Source organism: Strigops habroptila, chromosome 2, assembly GCF_004027225.2.
Source record: "Strigops habroptila isolate Jane chromosome 2, bStrHab1.2.pri, whole genome shotgun sequence".
Lineage (NCBI taxonomy): Eukaryota > Metazoa > Chordata > Aves > Psittaciformes > Psittacidae > Strigops > Strigops habroptila.
Genome location: NC_044278.2, coordinates 43,307,036 through 43,332,997, shown reverse-complemented (window position 1 = coordinate 43,332,997; position 25,962 = coordinate 43,307,036). Strand labels below are relative to the sequence as shown.

The window sequence follows — 25,962 nt, the reverse complement described above, 5'->3', positions numbered from 1 at the left end:
TTAATCACCTTCACTTAATCCTATTCAGATATGTATTAAACTCCACATTCAAACATGGTATGAACTGCTGTTGCTAATGATGGGACCAGTATAAGGTGGTAAATTGCGTGAATGGATGGCCAGTTGTCATAATTCCATGAAAAATGTTGGACAGTGAGGAGGAAAGAGAAAAAAATTATAATTAGCCTGCCAGCAAGGGAAAGGCATCACTCCTAATGAATTTTCTACAGAAAAAAATATCCAATTATCTCAGAAAGCAGCATAAAGTACATAGGATAAGTCAGGCTGGGAGGAACCTCAGGAGGCTCAAAACAAGGTCAGCTCTGAGGTCAGACAAGGCTTCTCAGAGGTTTGCTCAGTTAGGTGATGCAAACTGAGATGGAGACTGCGTGAACTCCCACCCAACCTGCTGCACTGCTCGGCTGTCCTCATGGGAAAAAAAAGTTGGAGGCGAGCAATAAAACAGAGATCTCAGCAGCAGCTGAGAGGACAGCAGCTTGTTTGGATTTAAGGCATAGTTTCTATTGTTTCATTGCTGTTTAGGTAAAATTATCTAGTGAAAGTGCCTCAGTAATCTCACATTTGTTTTGCCAGTTCTGGACTCTCAGTCCTTTAAACTCAAGACTGAAGAGACCAGATGTCCATATGGGGCTTTTATACTTAAGTTCTGGTTAAGCGCATATTTTGCGAAATAGTATTTTGTCTCCCTAGGAGGGAGTACTAACTTATTTTAATTATATGGAATAATATGTGCATTCTTCATGAGGAATATTATTCCTGTCACAGATGAGAGAACATTTTCACATCTGCACCGCTTCTCTTTGAAAGAAGCAGTTAACACCATGAATTTTCTCTTACTGGGGAAGCAGTTGCCAGAATTAAATTTGAAGGTATTGAATGTGGGAGATTTTACATGTACTTCTATATACTCTGTCGTTTTTCTTTAAATCCAGAGTTAACTATTGCAGCAAAGCAGAATGCTCCAGGGATGAGGTAAGATTGGTGTATGGGCCATCATGAAGCACAGTTGGAGGTTTTTGTGGAAAAATTTTATTTTCAGCTTTCCCCATTACCTTCTTTTGCATCTGATCTTGAGGGAAAAAATGGCCCATTATAATTTCTTTCCATGACGAAGCTGGGGAATTCTTTAAAACTGAGAGACTTACTGTAAAGGTCATCTAGTCCAGCTCTGCCAGTCTAGATTTATTGCTGACTACATATGATATAATGCTTTGAAAGTGTAATTTTACATTGTCAAGAGATGTAGCTCTGTAGACTAATAAATCTCCCAGCTCAGACCATTTCCTAATTTCCTTTCACATCCCCATTCTGTATTTTTTCTGTTATCCATTTCAGTTAATCATTCCGGGTTCTATCCTGCTTTTATTACCTGATAGAGGACTTCTGCCTTTGTAGGTATTAACATTGTTTGTACACCAGTAAGATATGTTATACCTGTAGCTGGTATAATCACAATAGCACATTTGAGAGATTTATTGGTTTGGGTTTTTTTACTGTGATTTAGTTCCTCAGTTATTCCTCTTTGATAAAGAAGAGGTTAAGCACAGCATATTGTAGCGTAGAAGTGTATGTCAGACATTGTACAGAGGGGAGTCAGCATGAGTTATCATGGCAATATGATGCGGAGTGTCACATCTATGAGAACTTAGACCTAGTTCCTGACTTCTCACCTGGCTCCTCTCTGTACTCCTTTCTGCACAAGGAAAAGGGAGGTGTCGGACTGTGAAAGCAGTGAACCAAGGACATTGGCTGGCATGCGTCATGAAATCTGGCCTTCTGAAAAACTTGTACTGAGTGGTAAAAATGATGTCGGAATTAAGGGAGCGCGAAAGTACCATTTTATCAAAATGCTTTGACAAGCAGCACAATTGTTTCTGAACAAGTTATTTTTACAAAGTGGTGGTTTTGACTCTGCAGGAGTCGCTGCTCCATTCCTTTTCCCCATTTACACTGTGGTGGCCCCTTGAGCCTATTGCTGACACATAATGTGGGAGATTGTATGGCTGCACCTGGGCGGAAAATGGCTCTTTGCAGCAGTGCAGCTCCTGAACAGAAGCTGTTTTATTAGGTGTTTCTGTTTTACTGGAAAGAAGTGCTTGTTGCTTAGCGCCTGATCTCTGAGTCAGCCAATCCATCTCTGCTACTCTGCTGTAGAGGAAAAAGCCCTCATATTTTTCATATAGAGATAACTGCTTTTTGTCCATTCCTCAGGTATATCCCTTTGCTTTCAGATTAACCCAAGCAGATAATATTTCTAACACTACAGAATTCTGACTTTAGAATGAAGTGTAAAACTAATTTTGTAAGGTGATTTGTACCCATAAAGCCACCATAGCCAGCACAGAATTAAAAGACTTACTTAATGTTATCTTTCCCCATCTTCTGAGAAGTGCTGTTTCATCCTATGCTTAGAGGCCATTTTAGTGAATTCCAGCAAGTAATGTGAGTTTTATCCTGGAATGAACTGTTCTTTTTCTATCTTAATTCATAGGTGCAATTGAAACGTTTGGTATGAATTTTAACAGAATGTATAATGGCTGAGGTACGAATGTTCTTTCCCTCATTTCCTCATAGAAACTTCTCCTCTGCTCAAAGTCAAAATGAGTTTTCTGTTTATTTCACTGAAATAGTACTATGACCAAGTGCTAACAGAGAATAGCTTGCAAGAGTACATCTTCCTTGAAGCAAAAATCTGTTTTCTCAGTTCTGCACTCATTCATTACAGAGCACCTACATCTCCTGCACTTTTCTCTGTCACACAGTCAGGCTGAGCAATACAAAAGAGATCATGCTGAGGGACACAGTCAGCAGTGTTGCTAAATTGTTCCTATAGAGGGACCTGTGTATGTACTCTTTTCATCATAAGCAAGCATGTAGGTGTTGGAGGGGGGCAAGGCACCTTTATTTAAACTAATCATTTTTCATCTAAAAAGACCATGGGCCTTTTGCAAGATTTTGTTAATGCCCTGAGGTTGACTTCTGTGGCATTTTACAGTAGTTTTCTCCCCAGAAGATTCAGGATCAGTTGCATGCTGTGCCAATGATCACTTCTCTAATCTAACATAGATGACCTGCAGAATGTTTCCTAAAACTGCTTGGATAGTCTTATAGTTTTAATGTGTATATAAACAAACAGAGGAAAACCTACATTTCCTGTGAATAAGACAGAAATTTTCTAAGCAAAACCAGATTTTTTCCTGGAGGAAATTGTGTTGTTTGAAAGAGCTTTGTTTGATGGACTGATATCTGCTGGAGGAACAACACAGCAGGGAACTAGCAATCCCCAAAGCTTCTGGTGTGCATATGGGATGACTAGTCTCAGTAATACTTTGTGAAAGGACAAAAGGCAATGGACATAAATTGAAATGCAGGAAATTCCTTGTAAACATAAGAAAAACTACTTTTACTGTGAAGATGGTTTAACTGGATGTGAAGATGGTTTAACTGGAGCAGATTGCCCATGCAGTTTGTGGAGTCTTCATCTTTGGAGATACTAAATACCCAACTGGACACAGCCCTGAACAACCTGCTCTAGCTGACCCTGCTTTGAGCAGCAGGGCTGGATAAGACAGTCTCCAGAGGTGCCTTCCTGCCTCAGCCATTTTGTGGTTCTCTGACTGGTCCAATTGCTTCAGTAAGAGATGAAAATGGGAATTGCTCTGGGGTAGAAATCAAAATAAAGGGTAGAATACTATTCTGTAATATGAGACAGCTAAGTTTCTTTTTTCCTCTTAAATAGATGAAATATACACAGTGATGAAACATGTGATATGTCTTGGACTTTTCCCGTTAAGGAATACATAGAGTTTTCAAGCCCTCCCTTTCTCTCTTAGATGACTTACTGTCAATAAAAACAGTGTGGGAGGTGCCAAAATTACATGTTTCAGAGTAGATATAGAGCAGAAGAATGATCTCAGAATAAATTATTCTAATGAACAGCACTTGTCTAGTTTAACTTTTTATCCTCATTTGCTTCAGGCAGCTATGACAGTGCTGCAGTCCTTGTTCTGTCAGTTGAAAAGACAGTGGGGGAGTATGAGAACTCATATTTAAATTTGGTATTGTCCAGTTTTACTGCTTTGGTGTTTCAATTAAAGTGTCGTGTGGCTTAATGACTAATAAGGAAAATCTTTCCCTGGTGGTGGAAAGCAGGACCATTGTATATTATTTTCTCAACATGGCCTGATGATTTAAAAAACACTTATTTTTCTAGTAAGTTTTGCATATATTATGCTAACAGCTTTGCACAAACAATTTGTACTAGCTTGTGCAACTGCAAATTTGCATCCAGCTAATGCAACATTTTCCACAGACCCTCCCCCCCAAATTAAAAGAAGTTTAGGTCTGGGAGAATGAATAAGAATCCCTGAGTAGAAAAGCTGTGCTTGCTGTCACATTTAAGACAACCATAGTTCTGTCCTTAGCTAGCATATTCTTCCTGGATAAGCAGCTATAGGAACAGCTGTATGAAAAGATTAGACATCTTTGATGTTATCAGCCCTTGTAGACTATGTAATAAGGACAGCATCCTGCACGGATAACATAGCAATTGCCTCCAACAGAGGCAGCTAGAAAGTATGCAGCTTCAAGGTCTCAGGCTACATTTTTTACAGTAAAAAGCTTTTAGCATATTCCCCTTAAGACACATACTGGCTTTTTGTCATTGTGGTCACTAACAAAATGCATGCATTTGGAAATTATGTTCAGAGCTCCAAAAATACAGGAACCCAGTTAGAGCTGTGACCATGCATGATAGATGTTATAGCCATCTATCTATAGATAGATCTATATATCAATACTAGATCTATATAGATATAGTAATTTCTAGAAGCCTTTCATGAAGCTACTGTGGGGAAGGAGAGAAGGAATAGGAACAGGGCCTTTGGTTGTCAGGTAAATGTAGAAAATTATCTCACCTGAAATGGACTTTTCGAATGCTGCCAAGGAAACTATTGCTTTGCCAAATTTTGCAAATACAGATTTATTTGGCCTTAATGTTTAAACATCTTTTTGCAGCTCTGAAAAAGCAAGACTAAGTGAGGAGGAGGAATATAGTGTGTAGGTTAACATATCAAGCCATAAATTCTGGTATCTGTTCTGGCAATGGCTGTTAATGTATCTGTGCTTCTCTCAATCCATTTGACAGAACCAGTGATTCATGCTTCTCTCTGACATACCTGCCATTTAAAAGAGAAATATGCACAGAATATTTAGTATAATGACTCTGCCTCACTTGTTGACATTATTTTGTTTGTACTAAAAAAGCTCATTTTTGAAAGTCTGTACCTATATAATGTTCATACTGTGTATTAGTATTACATGTTTTACGCTAGAACTTAGTGAATACCCAGGTCTGGTATTTTTATTATAGAGTGTGCTCAAGAGCAGAAAGAGCAGAAGTATCAGTTACCAATGTACCAAAAGATCAAGATTTGATTCAATAAATTTTGCTTTTGGGAGGCAAGACTGAAGGTTTCAGGGCATTTTTAGTCAACTGTGGCATCCTTTGTCTTTAAATCACTTTTCCTTCCAACTCACCATGGATTTATGAATTACTCACATATGATGACTGTTTTGTCATCAGCCTGTGGCTTTAGCATAGGAAATATTTCTAGATCTGCTTTCATAAATTTACTGCCGTGCTTTTGTATTAGAGTGTCTCTCACATAGACCATCCCATTTACTGTATTTGCATTTTACCTGTCCAGACTGAAGCCCTGCTTTTGGAAGGGTTATGTAAACTAGAGCTCTTGCAGCATATAAAAAATACTATATGCACAACTCTAGTGCCACTTAGTACCGATTTTGGGCAACTAAATACTTGTAGCCACAGATAAATCAGAGAATATTGGATGTATGAGAAGTTCAAAATCCAGAAGTAAATAAAAAATGAACAATTATTCAGCAAAATGTAAGAAGAAAAGAGCATAGAGTAGAATTTGGAATAATCTTAATGTTTGTGGTTACAGAACAGGAGTATTTCCTAAAACACCCTGCATGATCTGACAAGTTGGATATGCAAAGCATGAGATTTTTTACAGATACGTTTTCTGCGAGCAGTCTCTGAACCCCAGTCAACAAGAACTATTCAAACAAGGCAGTGAAGTCTTTGCCTTCCTAAATAGGATCATAACTTTGAGCATAGTCTTTCCTTATCCCACATTTTAGTGAGATTTAGAAATTACACTTTTGAGTGTAATTTCAGCCATAGATGCTTCATTTGATCCTTTGCTCTCATAACTCATAACAGAGCATCAGGTCATACCTTGTCTCTTCTCTCCCATGCCAATAAAGTCCTGTGTGACCTAGCTTCAGTTCTTGCTCCAGAAACTGCCTTGCAGATGGTCTTTGTGGACTCAGATAGCTTCAAGACCTAGCTGACTATGAACAGTAATCTTTTTGTTTATTTTTAGGGCTAAACACAATAACAGGTCAATATCTGCTCTTGCTGTAAACAAACCAGTTATCTGTTGTGAATGAAATTCTGCTGATGATTGGCAAGAGGTTTCAAACTCTCTGAGCTGCCAGAGGTCATCTGTCATCATACCTTTGTAACATAGTCCTTGAAAACTGTATCTTCCACAAATATCCATGAAAATAATTAATACTCTCTATCATTAGCTCTTAATGGAGACTAAATGAGATGGTAAACAAAGAAGATTCTGGCAAAATCCTCTGTTGGGAGTACCCTTAAGCATGAGTTGTTATACTGATGGGTAGCGTGACAATGTAATATAAATAGCTTTGAGTTTTTTCCCCTTTTCACTCTTTTAGCTCTGAAATTTTGAATCTCAACACACCAGATGCAGAGAAACATGTATATGTGGTGTATCAAAACTATGAAAACAGAACATTGCCAGTGTTCTCAAAGTATTGACTGTGAGAGATCAATCAAATAATTGGCAGCACCAGCTTTCATTTTTTCTAGATACTGGCTTTTCCATCTGCAGCAGAAAGTTCCAGTAATCACAAACGTTACAAGCTACTCTGCTGAAACTAGAAGTTATCTTATAGTGACAGAGGGGAACTGTCTGACTCTAAATAGTTCCTTCATGTCTAAACTTGTGGCTTGAGAAAAATTGGATTTGACCTGAGCTCTCAAAAAACCTGTAAAGATACCTGTCATTTTCCTTCCCAATCATACTGAGCTGAAATTCAGGTAAAAGAATTGGAGATTATTATTTCCATAACCTGGTTCTCTCTTCCAGGTGTCTGAAAATGAGCAAGTGCAAAATCTTTGAAGAGAAGTGAAGAAACAAATAAGAACTTGAAAGAGGATTTTAGAGCTGTCAAATTTAGTACTAATTGCTATGGCAAATCCAGATCCTCAGAGAAGCTTCAGTTATGGTCTTTTATTTTGGTAGATCTACAAATTCTGTCACCATAAAGGAGTTCAAATAAATATTAGAATATATGTATTTTTTTGGACATGGATGTTGTGTTCTATTGATCACACATGGAATTTATATTAGAGCTTAGAGAAGCTCTTATACAGGAATAGTTAGACCCCAAGTCTTTAGACTTCCTTCTTGAAGTGTCTTGAAGTTTGGCAAAATAACCAGTTGATCCAAATGAATTGTTTTGATAACCAGTCTACTTGACTTCTACTTTTATCTGAGGTATCAACTGGACTAGAAATTTTCTAACTTGCATCATAACATGAGTTTTATCAAATATTCATCTCTCCTGATAGCAGTTTCACTCCAGTTTGATATTAGTATTGGAAGATCAGTTTATTAACTTTATTTGGCATGAAACAAATTAATTGAAACTTAAATTATTTAACACTTTTATTTAAACACATTTTTCCAAATAGAAAGCTATCAAATTGCTACTAAGTATTTCATAATAAATACTCACATTTTCAGGCTTCTGAATGTTAATGATTAACTTCCAGCTGTGCTTCCCTTCTGGGCAAATATGCAGAAGGTGTGGTACTAACCAAGAATGAATACTTTATCTCAAGAGCTGAAAGCAGACAGAAACCTGCATAACTGAGCGTGAGAGAAAAAGCTGATAGTCTAATTTCTTGAGAATTTTGTGTTATACATACAAAGATGCTGATGCATGACTCTGTGTATCATATATTGTAGGTTATACCATCTATATGTGATTATTTTCTTGCTAAAGGAACAAATACATTTATAGGTCATTGGTGACCTCCTTTGTTAGTGTGAGCCTCCACCCGGAACTTTTCTACCTGGAAGTTTGTAGCTGCATTACTGCGCTACAATCCTAAAAGCACGGAAAAGCATACCCTAGGGCAGATTGTTATTTACAGCTGTGCAGCCTTCTGATGGGCTTTCAGAACTCTGTCAATCATTTTGAAGAATGTTTTAAAGTAAATACAACTCAGAAGCAAGTTTGGTGATGAGCAGTTGTAGGAAGAGAGGAACTGTTAGGGTTCTTCCATGCACGATAAAACCTCCATTGGCTGATAGGATGTGTAGCTAAGCAAACAGAAAGGTGGCGATAGCACCTTTGTTAAAGAAAAAAAGAAAAACAAACAACAAAACACAGAAACATAACAAAAATCCTTTTAATAAATTATGTTTTGTTCCTCTTTTGTTCCTTTTGTTCTTCTTGAAGTAAATGTGCTTTGGAGGCTGCTGATAGCAAGGCAGACATATATATATACCTAAAATGTTTCTTTGATGTTCTGCTTAGACATGCATTTGTCAGAGAGTTAAGTTTAGGTATATTATTAAATATGACAAGCTCAAACATCACATATTACAGGAAAAAATTATTGCATTCAATAAACCTGAGGCTCAGAGTATTCGAGGGAATTTTGATATATGTTAAACATCAAGTGATGCTTTGCGTTTGGATAAGGGAAAGTTTTGCTAATTGTTTTTTGGGTGACTAGAAAGCATATAATTCAGAATATGCTGAAACAGTTTCAGATTTTTTTCAGGAGTGATAATTTCCATTTGGGTTAAGGTATTCATCCATTTCATCTTTTCAGTGGAAGTCTTGTTTCCTTTATTTGTTATTTTGAGTTACTAACAACTTATCTTTAATATAGCATGCTATTTTCTATTTAGTTTCATGCTTGATCTTGGATTTAGTAGGAGAGATTAATTCTTGGAAACTGGGACAAGATGTATGCTCAAGATGTATCAGAATCAAAATGTAGTGAACATACATTGAATGATTAAACATTATCTTGCAGCAAACTTTGGTTTGCTGGCTTTGGTCTGAATCCATATTTTTAGGGTTCCTGGCATTAAAAAAAAAAGTATTTATGTTATTTTCATATTTACCACATCACAGAATTAAGCTGTAAAATGAGAAACATGGTGGCCAACATTAGGACAGGTCACTTAAAGAAGTTGTGGAATCTCCCTCTTTGGAGGTAGTTGGATCCAGGCTGGAGATGACCCTGAAGAACATGATCCAGCACTGGCTTCAAAGCAAGCCTTGCTCTGAGCAGGAGGAAGGACATGACCTCATTCATTATTCTGTGATTCTAAACAGCACTGAGAAAATGGCATTAAGCATTATCTAATAACTTGGAAGAGTCTGCAGATTGCATCTGATGATTTCCTAAAAAAAGGGAACAGAAGAAGCACTTTTAGATTTCATTCTCACTTGTTTGGTTTTTTTTTTTAGTACATACTATATATTACATGTTTTACACATACATCTTCCAGGTTAAAAAAAAAAAAAAAAAGCTGGTACTGTTTTTGCAAAGGGCAAACCAACTTGAATCCTGAAGTCTGTGTAATCTAAAGTGTCAGCTAAAATCACTGAAGATGGTTGAATAGTTCCCAGGAACTTCACTCAGTTGTAGATTTTGTCCTTAATTAGAGTTTAATTTAATGGGCTCATTTAGAATAATAACTGAATTTAATAAAACCTTTCTATTTTGCAATATGACATAATGTATGGGAAAATGGCTAGACAACTAAATTACATGCTGTCTTCCTATTAAAAACTGATACCCCTTCATTACCCTTTCTTCCAAAGAACTGACTCAGAAGTTGAGAGGTGCGAGCTCACGTTTGCAGGTTCAATTTACAGTTGAAACATTTAAAGAGCAGGCTTTTCATATTGTTCTAATCTGCTTTCATAATCACTTATAAGAAAACCAAGCAAAGGTTTTCCTTTTCTATTTTGGCACTGTGAAAACATTAGTACAGAAAAGTTGAGCAGCAGAAGGAAATTGTCTGGGTTGTGAACTGAGAAGTGCTAAAGTTTTGGGTTTGTATCGGTGTGTATGTTTTTTCAACCACTTTGGATTAGGTAAGATTTTCAAAGTATCTAAGAGAGAGTTATTTACACATTTCCACCCAGTCATTCTGATTCCTGGGCCATAAAGATCTCTCTTAGTCCTGCGTAGGTCGAAATATTTCATGTGACTTAAGTTGGGATGCAGTTGCTGTCTCGGCTTGCTGAGAGATGGTGCTGATTGGGTTGATACCAGTAGCAGAATTAAAAAGACCGGAGCCAGGCAATGGAAACAAATGGGCTCCTTTTTTGTTCCCAGTGGAGGCCTATTTTATCTGTTTACCTATTACCACCACCATCTGTGGTGGTAATACAGGTGAATAGCTTTCTTTAGATATGGTTTACAAGGGATCAGCACATCTTCCAGGTCAGTTAATTTTTATATATTACACTTAATTATTGTTGTATTGCTGGTAATTTATCCCCATGGACATGTTAGTATTTGCTGCTAGAAAATGTCTCAGCTGTGAAGCAAAACACACCTCAGAAGCTGAGCCTCAGCCTCCTGTGTGTAAGCTCAGGTGTATGGGATGCAGGGAGGAGAAAATGAAAAGCAGTTTTTGAATTGAAAAGGGAGCCTTGCAAGCTGAGGTAAGGGTTTGTCTTATCTGCAAGGAGCAGGATTTGGGATCACAGGGCTGTCAGTGCTTTTGCTTAGATTTATTTTTATCAATTGGTACAAAAGCTTTGATTTTTTTTATTGCTTCATGGTAGGCTGAAATGAGAGATTTTAACCACACTCAAATGTGGCCTTTTCTTAGTTTAGCATTCTCAAATACATTTGTCTATCTTTATAGAAAACTAAAATTCAAAACAACTAGAATGATGTCTTTAAATTTTGGAGTGATTAATTACAGAATTATTTTTTAATTCGCTAGGGTGATGGTGATTATCCGAGTCAAAGTTTTTTACCAGAAATGACCATGGAATACATTAATATGTATTGCCATTTTTAATAAGCTAGGATCTTAAGTAAAGGAATAATTTCTATCCTGTCGCATTGCTGAGGCAATGGGTTGGTTCATGGGAGTGGATCAATTGGAGAGAAATACTTCCGGTCAAAAGCTGGTCAAATGGAAAGTGGTTTCTATTTCGGAATATTCGTTTGGGAGACTTTTTAATGGTTGTGATTTAGCAGAATTTTATTGATATCTTTAAAAATACTAGGCCTGTTTCTGAGCAAACTGTCTGATGTTTTAAAGACCATAGCATAAATGCCTTCACACCTGCACTAGGCAGTGTTAATTTGCATATTTGCATATTTATTTCAAGAAGACCTTAATGAGACACTGTTTAGAAATGCACAAGCAGTGTAGCTTCACTATCATACTAACCAAAGGGAGACATTCCTTCCTCATTAGCAGAAACTTCAGTTATTGGCAAAGTAATTTGCGGTCTGTTTTAAGATGTTTCACTGTGTGCTTTTGCTTTACAACCTTATGAGCAGATGAACTAAAATTACCTTTTTTTCTGAGGCCTGGAAGTCTGTTGGCTGGTGTTACCTAGTGATGACTTCAGTGTTCACAATATTATGCTTCTTTTATGATAAGGATGTGGTTGAATATAAACACTGTATTTTCACTTCCATTTTGATTTTTTTTGTAGACATTTCAGCAGTCTTCTCTACAGCAGAAAAGTAAAAAGAAGAACAAAGGTAAAAATTATATTTGTTTTCATGTATTGATAGGAAAGGAATTGCCAACATTATTGTTTATGGTATTGTAGTATCTGAGGAACTAGAACTTTTTAGCTCAATGTTTAGTTCACTTGATCATGTTGAGAAGGTGTTAGCCTGTTACTGGTAGTTTCCTCATGCTCCTGTACATGCATATATCTGCTGTTGTCTTTTTTTTGAATATCTAGCCTCTAGCATCTTTGGGGTGAGGGTTTTTTTTTCCAGTTGTGTGCATGTAATGCCTTACTGCAGTCCTTGCTCATTACCTAAGCTGTCAGGTAATTTATATCATAGTAAATTGTCCTCTGTTGATTTAGAAGTACAAAGGCTTTATGAACTGTTTAGTTGCAAAGGCAGCTACAAAGAGAGGATTTTGAATACCCATGAAGTACTTGCATAGTTGTATTTGACAGCCAAGTGTGAAAGTACGTGAATTTTTATGTTGTGTGCTTTAATCTGATGTGAAATATTAATTTTTTGAAAATTAAAAATAACCATTTTTCTTATTTCAAATATCTTGCCTTTCTTTTCTCTATAATATCTTATTTTTCTGTGTTGCTTTTTTCTTTTTTGTCTTATCCATAGAATATGAGTTTGTGAGGTGCTGAACATGGTTTGTTTTGATTTGTTTTGATTTTTAACTTATGGTGCCTTACATAGACTTTGGGGTTGAAATAGAATGTTTGTCAAATCTATTTATGACAAATTGAGATTAACATTTTTAATTAATTTTCTTAAATACTTTCTGGCTAGCTGTCTTGCTGATATCAAATGCTTTCACATGACCTCGTCATTTTCAGCTCCTATTCCAGGTAAAAGCAAAAGAAGGATCTCATGTAAAGATCTTGGTCGAGGGGACTGTGAAGGCTGGCTTTGGAAAAAGAAAGATGCCAAGAGTTATTTCTCCCAGAAATGGAAAAAATACTGGTTTGTCCTGAAAGATACATCTCTATATTGGTATATCAATGAAGAGGTAAGCATCTATGCTCATTGTCTCAACAAATACCCTGTGTAGTGCTGTTATTATGATTAAGTGGGAAGCCAGTGCTTTGAGTACTTATGTATGTGAATAATTTTATTCACCCAAATAATCATACTGAAACTAATATTAATTGATTGACTAAATTACCATTAAGGTCTGGAGATATTTGGTCCTTCAAATTCACTATGTACTACAAGGAGAAATAACACACTTTCCTGTGTCCTGCTCTCACCAGCTTAAAATAAGTATATCTTCAAACCCTTGCAAGGAAAAAGGTAGTTGCTTAATCTTGTCATTCAAGCTTAGTCATGGGAGTGTAAACTTTAATGATGTACTGCCTGGTGTTCCTTGTTTATCTGTGCTATTGAAATCACCAAAACCTCTGGCAGTTAAGGAAGATGCTTTTTTTCTCAGCTGTGTTCTTCTTTGTAGCTCTTGATAAGCTTTTGGTGCTCATATACGCTGAACTTAAGAGTGCTGGAGCAGCCCAACTGAACTGTGTGCAGCTTTGATTGTGCAACATGTTCTGCATTAATGCACATTTATTTATATCAGGTTTAGAAAAAAAACTTTTTGCCAGTGAGCTAGGAAATGTTAATTTTAAACTCTATTAGTCTCATTAGTATATATGCTGAGATAAAATCATTGCCAACATGTGGAGGCACTCAGTGCTGGCCTTGTTCTTTCAATCATTGCAAGCATTTGTGCATACCCTTTTTAAAATATTGTGAAACACAACTTTTCCCTGAGTATACAGAAAGCAAGTAATTCCATGAACAGTTACCAAAGCCTGTTTTGCTACAGAGTCATCCCATTTGTGCCTTGATCCCAGCTTCAGATCAGTTACCCTAACTCCCTCCTCTCCATCCTCCCTCTTCAAGGTCTATTACGAGGTGTTCATCAGGGCAGTAATTCATATCTGCAACTACGATGAGTGGTCACCAAACACGGCCAAGGAGTGTGTGGAACTACTGAGTTGTGCCTTACTTTCCCATGGAGAGGGCTACGGTCTCAGCGCCTCTGTCTCCCCCTTGTCCCAAGTTTCCCCAAGACTTGCTGAGACTTCGTTATTTTTGAGACCTCAGCTCCATCATCAAAGTGCTGCAGTCACCTATAGATTCACAAGTTGATGAGGGGAGCATCAGTGGCAGGTGGACAGTCAAGTAAACAGTGCTCTTGCCAAAACTTTGTTTCCTTAGGCAACCATGCAAAAAAGAAATGGCAAGGTTATTCTAAACAGTGTCCTTTTGATTTTAAAATGCCTGCTAATGCAGAACCTGTTACAACCTTGTACCTTCCACAGGTACAATTCCAGTTTTACATGCTGATTTATGTCTTCTATTTATTTATTTTTAAGAAAGCACAGTCATATGGACTGCATAAATAACTATGGAGATTCTGAGAAAAATATGTAATTCCGTGGAATTCCTTAACATAACATTTGTGTATGTTAAGCTTCACTTTCATGATCCTGTATTAATTTCTCATGCAAAGTTATGAGCAGTTAAATAAGAGAGTCTGTGTTATTGATGTACTAGTGGCTTAAAATAAATAATGCTTTCAAATTGTGAAAAGTCAAGGGAGGCTGAATATCTGGTAAAATAAACTGTGTGCAAGGCTTTAGAGGAGGGGGGAGGAAGGTCAGATGTCTTCTTCCTTAAGTGTTGGAGAAAGATGAAAGTAGCTGAAGAGGTACAATGCCTCTTAGATGTGATATCATATAAAGATGGTAAACAGCACACATTGAAATTGCTTTTTTCCCAATTTCTTACAGCAGGCTGCATTTCTCCTTGCTAATTAGTCCATCTTCTCCACAAATTAACTAATTACAATAACTAATTGCCTGAATACATTTGATCATCTTCTGTATTTTCAAATGCTGCTTCAGCTGTGAAATTGTTTGAGAAAACTGGGTATTTAAAATTGTATTTCACACCAAGGGATCTCTCTTACTATTTTGGCAAAAGTCCCGGTGACTTCTGTAGGCGGTTTGCCAGAGCAGAGCATACATTAGTATTCCTTATGTAAGAAGCAGGCAAGTGAAAATATTTCTAAGTTTTCAGTGTGGTGGGTTGGTTTTGGTTTTTTTCTGACACCTTAACAACAATATTATCTAGAACTGTCTTTGCAGGATGGAAAAGCGGAAGGTTTTTTTCTGACACCTTAACAACAGTAATATCTAGAACTGTCTTTGCAGGATGAAAAAGCGGAAGGATTCATCAGTCTACCCGAATTTAAAATTGACAGAGCCAGTGAATGCCGCAAGAAGTAGTAAGTATGCTCAAAAATAATGCAATTACACAGTAGAAAAAGTGGAACAAAGGACAAGGTTTTTCCTTGACTCAGTGACATAATGGACTTTATTACAATGACATTTGGATGTATCGTAAGATAAGTTCATACAGAAGAGGCAAATTCAGTGTGATTTCTGTGTGCCATCTTTCCTGGAGAAGTTTTTTTTACATTATCACAGTGCTTGACTAGAGGAAAATGAATTAAGAGCAAGAAGGCTGCTTGGCTACTTCTGTCCCTTTATTTTCCTAGTTTTCCTTTATTTTCTGTTCTTTTTTTTTAGTGGGGGGGGTGTTTGGTGCGGGTTTGTGTGTATATGTGTGATAACTTTAGGCTCAATAAAGAGCTTTAAGCATAATAAAATCCAAATAAAAATAATCTAAATAAAAAAGTCTGCAAGTTAATGACCAAGCATCAATCTTTCATGTAACTCCAAATTAGTTAGTGTCGTCTCAAAGTTTGCTGACACAGTGGTGTTAGTCCCAAGGCAGAGTAGAAGAAAGAGAATGACAATGATTTGCTGTATTTTTTAAAGGTCTTAAATAACTTCTCACCTAGCTGTGTGTTTGCCTCTGTCCAGACTTGAGCCATTGCACAAATCCATTTCTGATTTAGATGCAAAGTCAAGCATATGTAGCAATGTGACAGCTCTGTACTCCCACAGAGGTATTTTTAGAGTCACTAAAGAAAACTTTTTGTATTGCCTTTTAATGCCTTTGACTGTTCTTTTAAGTTTACTAAGATTATTGAATCGCTGATATTTGTACAGAAAAACAATTGTAAAAGTAAAACGGTATGGTTTGTAATACATACAGTTCTAAAGAAGACGCTGACTTTGTATCAGTTGATCTACATATCTCTTAAGGATGAACTGTACTCTTCATGGTAGTCTCCAAGGGCAGAAAACGAAAACTGCATTAAAAAAAAAAAAAAAAAGATACATCAACTTGGACTTACTGTCCTGTGTCCTTGGGCTACCTTGCCGAAGTGCTTCATTTTTTCTGTTTTGTTGGGGCAGCAGCATAAAGTCAATTCATTCCTCAGAATTGCACCCTGCTTACATTGGGTTTTTGTGCTCGTTTTGATACCTGTCAGATAGTAGAACATAAAACGTGGCTATCAAAATTCCTTGCTTTGGTGGCAGATAAAGAAAAAACTCTAAGAATCCAGACAACAGGTGCTGTAACAATTTTAAGAAGTCAAGTTTTGGGTCTCAGTAACCTGATAATGTCTTTCTAAACTGAACAGATGTCCCTCACATAACATTTTGTCATGCTGTAATGCTTTTTGTCTTGATTTCATGTTACCTTCACTAGCAATACCTTTTCTGGATATCAATTTCATATCCCTGGTTTCTTAAAAATCTATTTTCATACATTTACATATAGGTACACACAGAGACATACATATTGAAAACTGCAAGCATGCTACACATGAAGTACATCATCACCATTTTTCTGATGACACAATGGATTTTTTATATATATAAAGAGATATATAAAAGAATTCTCACTCTAATCCATTGTGTCTCAGAAAAATGGTAATGATGTTCTTCATGTGTCATGTTTGCAGTTTTCCTTATTTTCTTTGGGACTGTTAGGCATTTTTTGTTCTTATTTTAAGAGAGACCTTCAGGCTATTATCAAAAATGATTCTTCTGTACTGTAAATTGTTAATTACTTTCAGATGCACTTTCTGGATCCTCAAGTACTTCACCATAAATATTCATCCAACACAGTTAGAAAATACTTTCTAGTAATTTATTTCATATTATGTATGAAAGGCAGTAATTCTCTTCGCCCAGTCATGTTGATTACTTTGGTGGAGAGAAAAGATGAGCTGTAATTGCCCATTGCTTAGAATGACCTCAAGAATATAGTGTTGATTTATAACAGCTTTGCAGAAGTCAATCAGCGCTTCACGTTCTTCTGTTTGAAACGTAGTGATTACAGCTAAAGGTAATCTGAAGGTCATTGGGGTGTAAGAAATCACCAGGACTAAGAGTTTTTCTATTGTATCAAATAAATTGTTCAGTCAGTTTTCTGTTCAGAAAAAATTGACACCTATAGGTACATCAGCAAAGTTACCTGATACATGAAATTATATCCTTAACTGGTTAACTTTATCCAAATATAGTACACTGCAGGTGATTGTTGAACAATATTTATGTACATATGGATAAAGCATCATTTAGAAATACGTAGTCCAAGAGCACTTTACTTGGTGAAATCTGGCACAATCCTAAAGCTATATGTTTAGATATTGTTTGGGTACATCTAATACCTCGGGAAATTAGAACCCATCTCATTCCTTGGTGACCACACTATCTTACAGTTTAAAAAACAAAAGAGTTGTGCCATTACATTTTTATAACTATGTTTTTCCTCTACAGTGCATTCAAAGCCTGCCATCCTAAGATCAAAAGTTTTTATTTTGCTGCTGAACATCTAGATGATATGAACAGGTAAGGAAATCTAGCAAAGTTCAAGGAACCATTCCTTAAATTTGACACTTTCTGAAGCTAGTAATTACACAGTGATAATAAATTATGTGTTAATCTAAAAGTTAAGTTTAATAGCTGAGAAAATAATTGCAGAGTAGCATTGTTTCTGAGTGGCTGCATATGCTAAATATTCAATTCATGAAAAAATTACCTTTTTTTTAAACAAAAGTTTGAAGATTTTTAAAACAAGATTCCCACTTTCTAAAAAGAAATGAATACTGTATGTGAAAGAACATCCAAACACAATTTCAGAATTCCAGGTTTTTACCTTTGATTGTGCAACACCTACAAAGGTACAATATCTCCAGCTCTGCTTCCTAACATATTCCCAAAGATATGTGATGCTTGATCTATGGATGCTTCTATTTCTGGTCCTGGAGAGAATGAAAAGTTGGAGAAAGATTTAAAGCAGTTACTGATTTTAATTCTGCCAGTCTGGGAAAAGGAGGTAGAGATTACAATGAATTTATTTTGCAGATTCTCTCTATTGCCATGAATTTAACCCACATGTTGAAGTGAAAATTTGGTTCTGTTGAATTTAGTGGAGAAAATTGCAGCAACTCAAAAAGAACAAGGACTTAAGTCTTAGTTCTTTGGTATTGAGTTTTACTGAATCTATATGAGGCCATTTGCGCAATTGCTGCAGCAAACTTATTGAGACTTCAGCACAAAATAGACACCGTTCCCTCTAATTCATTAAAATGGTAAATTAAAAACATGGATCTCATGTCTATTCAAATATTTGGGAGTTTATTTCATTTATTTACACAACATAACCTGAAATTAGTTCAGAATAATATGTCATGGAATCATAGAATCAAGTAGGTTAGAAAAGACCCTTAAGATCAAATCCAACCATTACCCCAGGACTGCCAAGACCACCACTAAACCATGTCACTGAGAGCCTTGTCTACACAGTTTTTGAACACTTCCAGGGATGGTGATTCCACCACTGCCCTGGGCAGCCTGTTCCAGTGCCTGGTCACCCTCTCTGTGAAGACATTTTTCCTAATATCCAATCTAAACTTCCCCTGGCACAGCTTGAGGCCATTACCTCTTGTTCTATCTGGGAGAAGGAGAAGAAGGAGAAGAGACCGACCTGCGAGAGGAGACCGACCCCCACCTCACTACAACCTCCTTTCAGGTAGTTGTAGAGAGCAATAAGGTCCCCCCGAGCCTTCTCTTCTCCAGACTAAACCACCTCAGTTCCCTCAGCCGGTCCTCATAAGACTTGTTCTCCAGGTCCTTCGCCAGCTTCATTGCCCTTCTCTGGACCTGCTCCAGCACCTCAATGTCTCTCTTGTAGTGAGGGGCGCAGAACTGAACACAGGATTTGAGGTGCAGCCCCACCAGTGCCCAGTACAGGGGGACGATCACTGCCCTAGCCTTGCTGACCACTCTAGTTCTGATACAGGCCAGGATGCTGTTGGCCTTCTTGGCTGCCTGGGCGCAAGCTGGCTCACGTTCGGTGGCCACCAGTCAGCACCCCCAGGTCCTTTTTTGCCAAGCCGCTTTCCAGCAGCTCTTCCCCCAGCCTGTAGTGTTCCGTGGCCCAAATGCAGGACCCGGCACTTTGTGTTGTTGAACCTCATACCACTGGCCTCAGCCCATCGATCCAGCCTGTCCAGATCTCTCTGCAGAGCCTTCCTATCCTTCAGCAGATCAACACTTCTGTCCAACTTGGTGTTGTCTGCAAATTTACTGAGGGTGCACTCAATCCCCTCATCCAGATCATCAATGAGGATATTAAACAACATTGGCCCTAACGCCAAGCCCTGAGGGACACCACTAGTGACCGTTTGCCAACTAGATGTGATGCCATTTACCACCAGTCTTTGGACTCGGCCATCCAGCCAATTTCCAACCCAGCAAAGAATCCCCCTATCCAGACGTGACAATCTCTGGATAGACGAATACACTTATCCAGAGGTGGCATATCCTATGACAGAGGACACAAACAAAAATCCATTATTGCAACCTGGGAATTGTTCCATCTTAGATAATGTCTGTAGACATCCTTGCTGAGCAAAATTGCTTTTAAAACAGAGGAAAAATTAGATAAAACTCAACCCATAAAACTGTTAGTAAGTTCTATAATCATGGTTTAATCTCTCCTGTGTGTACTAGATTCAGCTACCTGGCAGAGGACCTTCAGGGTACTGCCAGTTCTTTACTGATAATATTTACTGGAAAAGTATGCCACTACAGTATGCTTGCTTTCATTTAGAAATAGTTGTCTGTTAGCATTTCTTCAAAAGTTCATGCATGACTAAGGCTCACTTCAAGTCTCTCCTGAGAAAACTTAAAACCTTTTTATTTGTTTATAAAGTTTTAAGCTTGCCTTTCCTTGATAATTCTGTCAAGCCAGTCACTCAAAATGCAATTTGCTGCACAGCAAACAGAATAATGGCATGGTCTATTCAGCATAGCCTGAACTACAGCAGTAGATAAATGATTTCTGTCAGCACGTCCTCAGTCAGTATGACAAGGCACCTTGTTTCTACGGATAAAAATTCATATACTGTTCAGTAATCAGAAAAGAGCAACAAAGATGCATCAGCTGTTTAAAAATATATTGCAAGGTCTAAAATCCAAGAACTAAAAGATTTTTGTCTTCCCGACACAAATAGTCTTTTTATCAAATTTTGAAATAAGTGCTCATTAATTCATTTAGAATGAGCTTGGCCAAATTTTGATCTGCATTATACACATGTAAATTTAAACTAACTCTGTCAAGGGCTATGGAATTACTTGACATTCTTACATCTGAGTTGCCATCAGAGTCTCACCAAAGATTTTTTCCTCTTTGTTTAATGTATTAGAAAAAGTTATTCACTTTCACAAACATTGAGTTAACTCAATATATTGGGGAAAAAAAAAAAGGGTTACTGAAAAATAATCTTTCAAATGCAGACATAAAATGCTTGCCTAAAAGCATTTTGTAACCTAGCTGAAGTCAAAGACAGAATCAAGTTATTAAGTCAAATTAAGGCTGTTTTGATCAACTTCTGTTCTTTTTTTTTTTGTTGGGTTTCCGACATGCATTCTAGTATGTATCATGCAGTCATTTCAGTTGTGTTTATCCTTGAAGCAGAAGAAATGAAAGTACATAACTGCTAATACATACTCTAACTGAAAGTTCAAAATGGTTCAATTCCTTCATCCCTTGTATAAAATGATTTAGCTGTTGTGTTTGTTTGGGGATTTTTTTAAGTGTTTGCAGGATATGAAGTTTTTGTTTGTGTGTATCTACTCACATAAAATGGGTATTTTAATCTCAGGTAACTCTGTCACAATTCAAATTTTCTCACTACTTTTATGGCTGTGCCACACCATTATGCTGGTAAGGAGCCTGGAGAACTATGATCACTTTATTATTGTGCTGTCTGAAGTTCCTTTCATCTGCATGGTTGCACCAGCATATAACATGCTTAGTCTAGCTGAAAAGGACAGAATATCCCTTACTGATGCAAAGTGCTGTTTTGCTAGTGTAACTGTATAGTCATAGAAACATCTTGCTTGAAAATTCATTGTTATTCCCATTCCAAGAAAATATTCTGATGGAGAAGACAGTCCATATATTTTTACTTGATGATACTATATGTAACTTTATTTTGATTTTCCATGGTAACTGTGCCTGCTGCTTTATGGACCAAGTATTTGTTCTTTACTCAAAAATCCTGATCATCAGCTCAGAGCCAAATGCATCCTTTTCAGGGTTGGCTGGCTTAAATACTTACAATACTTTTTTTTCCTTTCTATGCCAAACTGTCAATTTTTTTAAGTGATGACATATTTGACTGCCAAAATTATACCTTTAAGGCAGGGAAATACAGTCAGTGACTTCATGTGGAATATTTGTCTGAGAACTTCCTTGACCTACTGTCAAGGAAGCAGCTGTAGCTGAGCTGTCCTCTTTCTCTTTTTGTGACGTTGAGTATTGACATTTATAAGACATTTCTTCCTTAGTGTTGCTTCATGATCAAGAGGAAAGATGACAAGTCAGCTTTTAGTATTAGCGCATGAGAATGTCTCTGGAAGGTTTCAGTGCAGAAGGCCTCTAAAAATTCCACAGGCCTCTTCATTCCAGTTAAACTGCAGTTGGGTACTTATAGACACAGTAAGTTTTCCATAATCCCATATAGCAAGTTTGTCCTATATCCTTGAGCTTGATGATTACGGACAACTTGACACTCTGCTTTGACTAAAAGCATTGCATCTACCTGCAGCATGAGATAGGATAGAAAAATGTTGCTTTCTATTCTCTGAGAGTGCCAGTACTGCGCATTCTTCTTTACAGAAAGATTAGGGTTTTTTAATCCTGTTCTATGTGTCATAAAATTGTTTTAATTAAATGCTGTCAAGAAATGTATGTGCTATTCTTAAAAAGAAGGAAAAAAAAAGGGAAACCTAGATGACTGTGGCAACTACCAATGCCACTGTATTTATTGTCATACCTAACAAATAGATTTTATAATTCTCGCAAGAAAATTAAAGCTGCAATTGCAGTAAGGAAGGAATATTTTCTTGGCCTCTTGCCCTCTAAAAGTTACAGTAGCTACCAGGACACAGCACACCGCAGGGAAGAAGGATTTAAACTTCCTGTGTCCTACAGCTCTGTGTCTTTTAATATTCATAGTGAGGAATATTTGTATAACTATGCTTGGAACTTTTGTCCCCAGTGCGTTGTAAAGCAGGCATGTTTTACTCCTCTTCCATTCTGCAGGAGATCTTTACGTTTCCCTGTGATACCAGCCCAGTGTGTTGGATTTCGCATAGGATTCTAACTTCAATGAACTGTAATTCTAGCCATGTTTTATTAAAATAATATTAATTCTTTAACCATACCCATTCTAACCACATTTAAATAAGCTTTAGCATCCACATATCAGAATATATGCAGAAGTCAATACCATTCTTTTAGTTTCTAAACTGGCAAACTGCTCAAAAGCCATGGTTTTTAATGGTTTACAGCCACGTCAGTACCTTCTCATTCAGCCCACAGACATTGCAGGTGATACTCCAAACTATGACACAGGTCATGACCTGCAGAAAATCGTGAAATGCGAAGTCAGTCTGCTGTCTCTGTCTCAGACTGGTATACATTTGCTGCGTTCTCATTAGATTATACTTTTCAGAAAATAACATTTTTCTAGAAACTACCATCTGCCATAGCTGTAAGCAGTATCAATTGACCGTCAATTATGTGTTTGTTAATTTAATTGGTAACCTCACTGTCATGCAAATTAACATGAAATGCTATCTCATATTTAGGACAGAATGAAGATTTCCAACAGGAGAACGTTTTTAGGTGTATCATCTAATACTTTGGGGCCAGCAGCCCCATCCGAAGGTGCTCAAGTAGGGGACTGTTCCCTGCTAGCTGTGCTAGGGGGTGGTAAGCCATGAACCAAATGGGGAATGTGAAATGCAAAATAGGCAAGAGGCAAGCATGGCAGACCTCCGCTGTCTGTCATGACAGACCTCCACTGTCCATCACACCATTTTACAGAGCAGGCGCTTGTCTTCTTGTGCTGCTTTACCCTTTGGACACAGACGAGTCTGTGGCCTTTGCTGGTCCCTTGGCAGCATGGGGCCAAAGTGTTGTGTGTGAGGTTCGTGTCTCAGTGCCTCTGATTTGAGCTGGCAGAGCTGTCAGGATAGCTGAGCTTTATTCTCCAAAGAAAGCCTTCACTTCTCAGGAATGTGAAGCTAAAAGATAGCTTTGTATGGGTCACCTTTCTGCTGTGAAGATGCGGAGTCATTGCCTGAAACATAATTTGTTGGATTTCTCTTCCTGTGTGCCCCTTATTTTTATAAGTGTATGGCACTTCCTAACAATTACAACTGAAATTTAAAGTCTTTTCTTCAACTTCCCTATTCTTCTGGCAGAACTTTTGATTGTATGCTAACATGAAGTATTGTGTAATCACTTCAGGAGTAAATCTCTTTCCAATGTACAGTGTGCTTTCTTCCCAATGTGTGCAGTGATTTATGGACCATTAATGTGATTTACAGATCATACGTGTGGTGACTGTTTGTGAAAGAACAGTGACAGAAGTTAATTTTGAATACAGCAACTGTATTTCATGATCTGACTCCTGCTTAACCCTGCACTGAAATGTCTTGAAGGCTGGCATGTGGAAGTGATTACAAAGGTGTATCCCTTGCTGAGACAATACTACATCCTGTTTCTAAGCATAAAGTATGCAAATGAAACCCATCAGGCACAGTTTTCTGAAACAGGGGTTTCACATTCCTGAAAAATCTCAAACCTGACTTCAGTTGTCCCTGTGTATACCCCAGCAGTAAAATTGCAAGCCAGTAGGTTGGCAAACCAGGCCTGTCAAATCCTGACTATGGGATGACTGGACCAAGTAATTCTACATTTACCATGGAATGGACAACCACAGGAGATTGTCATGGTGGTTTAAAGCCTTGTTGATGGAAGACCTGATTTAGTTCAAGTATTTGGATAACAAATATGCTGACAGCCCCGTGGCAGAAGAGGGCAGGTTGAAGCAGTGCACTGCTACAGGCAGTTGAGTGTGTGTTTGGCAATGACAGCCCTGCTAGAAGAGGATAGCAATAGTTCGGGTGGGGGTTGGGGTTTTTTGTTGTTGTTGTTTGGGTTTTTTTAATTTTTGCAGTTTATGGAAGCATTTTTTCAAATCTAATTTGAGGTTAAAGCCTTAGATGTGAATTGCATTGAGGCACCTGTCTTTTCTCCCTCTGCTTCTCTGACTTGAACACAAAAGTGAATTCTGATATGCCTCCTTCTTTTTGTACTTGGCATTGTAGGTAAGCTTTAAAACACATAATGGTATAATTAAACCTCACCAACTGTTTGGGAGTGAACCTGTTCCTTTTATTGCTGGTTTCTGCTCTGTTCCTCTGCTAAGTTGCCAAGTCAGGCTTTAAAATATTGCTTAAATCTCTGAGAAGTGGTATTTATTCTTAAGAAATCAGAACAGCAGGAGTGTTGTGATGGCATATCTGTGAGCAGCAGACTTAACAGCTCTTTGATTATCTCCAAATCCTTTATTTTACAGATGTTTGACATCATACATGGTTTTCCATTTGAAATAAAATCTTTGCTGTGAAAACAGTTTGTTCAACAGCAGAATCATAGATCTTTGGAGACTCCCTGAGTAAGAGTATCAAAGAAAGCAGCTGTCTAATACGAAAAATGACATTGTCCTGAATGTCCTTCAGATGCTCCTAACTTTGGTTTTTATGGAAATGCACCCAAGAATTAAGAGGCTGGATCAGCATCACTGCTTTTTTTAATATTATTTCAGGTGGCTAAACAGAATTAACATGCTTGCTGCTGGCTATGCAGAAAGAGAGAGGATCAAACAAGAGCAAGGTAACGTGTTGTTATTTTGTTTTCTTCTGTCAGCTCTTATCACAAGTTCATCTGTTCTTTTTTCCTTGCTGTGTATCAGGCCTCATTCTTGTCATCTGAAAGCAATTCACTTACCAGGTTATCACTGTTGTTGCTTTAGAGAATTCCTTCTTTCTCAGGGATTTTGATTAGCTCCTTCAGTTTCTGGTCCACAGACTGGATTATTTCTGAGAAGGCCACAGAAGGTAGCTAAAAACAGCAAAGGTACAGTTGGTAAGCTCTAGTATGTGATGCCAAGGAATCTGTGTCCCCTGTCAGAAGAAACATAAGAATCTGCAAACTAAAAAAAAAATTTCAACATTGCATTTGGTGTTTGAGTTCACAGGGGGCAAGAATGCATGAAATTGGTCTCAGGAGCAAAACCATTCTCCTAAAGCCTGTTGACATAACTGGATTTCCCCTAAAGACTTTAATTTTAAGGACATTTAATTTTTTTGTGATTTCTACTCATTTTGCTATATTGAACTGTGTGCTAAAGCCCTGCTGGCATTTATTTGAAATTGCAGGTTTTCATCATTTTACATCTGTTTATTTTTAATGTCTAATATTTCATAGGTTTAAAAAAGTGACATATATAAAATAATGAGTCGCTTTGCTTTAGTTTGCTGCAGTAGAAATCCTGTTTTCAGACAGGAAAAAGAAAGGCTCAGTCCTCAATTGTGTCGGGGATATTGTTTCCTAGAACTGCCAGTGACATGGATCCACAGAAGTGTTCCTATCCAACTAGCTGTTTTGCCAAGCAGCTGGCTTTTGAATCCATGATCTTTTTTTACCGATGTACCTGGCAGCAGACACCAGAAAATTTCAATGATCATGATGACCCAGAGCTTATCCAGATGCCTGTCTGC

At 37.5% G+C, this 25,962-nt stretch overlaps 1 protein-coding gene across 10 annotated transcripts in view; it reads left to right on the top strand.

The window, feature by feature from the left end:
* The window catches only part of CNKSR2 (connector enhancer of kinase suppressor of Ras 2), a 220,460-nt gene that overhangs the window by 148,071 nt on the left and 46,427 nt on the right, over positions 1 to 25,962 (top strand). For all 10 annotated transcript variants that reach the window (XM_030476537.1, XM_030476541.1, XM_030476540.1 and 7 more), the window contains 5 exons: positions 11,860 to 11,908; positions 12,730 to 12,902; positions 15,109 to 15,182; positions 17,596 to 17,667; positions 25,008 to 25,075. In XM_030476537.1, coding sequence (XP_030332397.1) covers positions 11,860 to 11,908; positions 12,730 to 12,902; positions 15,109 to 15,182; positions 17,596 to 17,667; positions 25,008 to 25,075 — 436 coding nt within the window. The remainder of the gene's footprint in view (positions 1 to 11,859; positions 11,909 to 12,729; positions 12,903 to 15,108; positions 15,183 to 17,595; positions 17,668 to 25,007; positions 25,076 to 25,962) is intronic.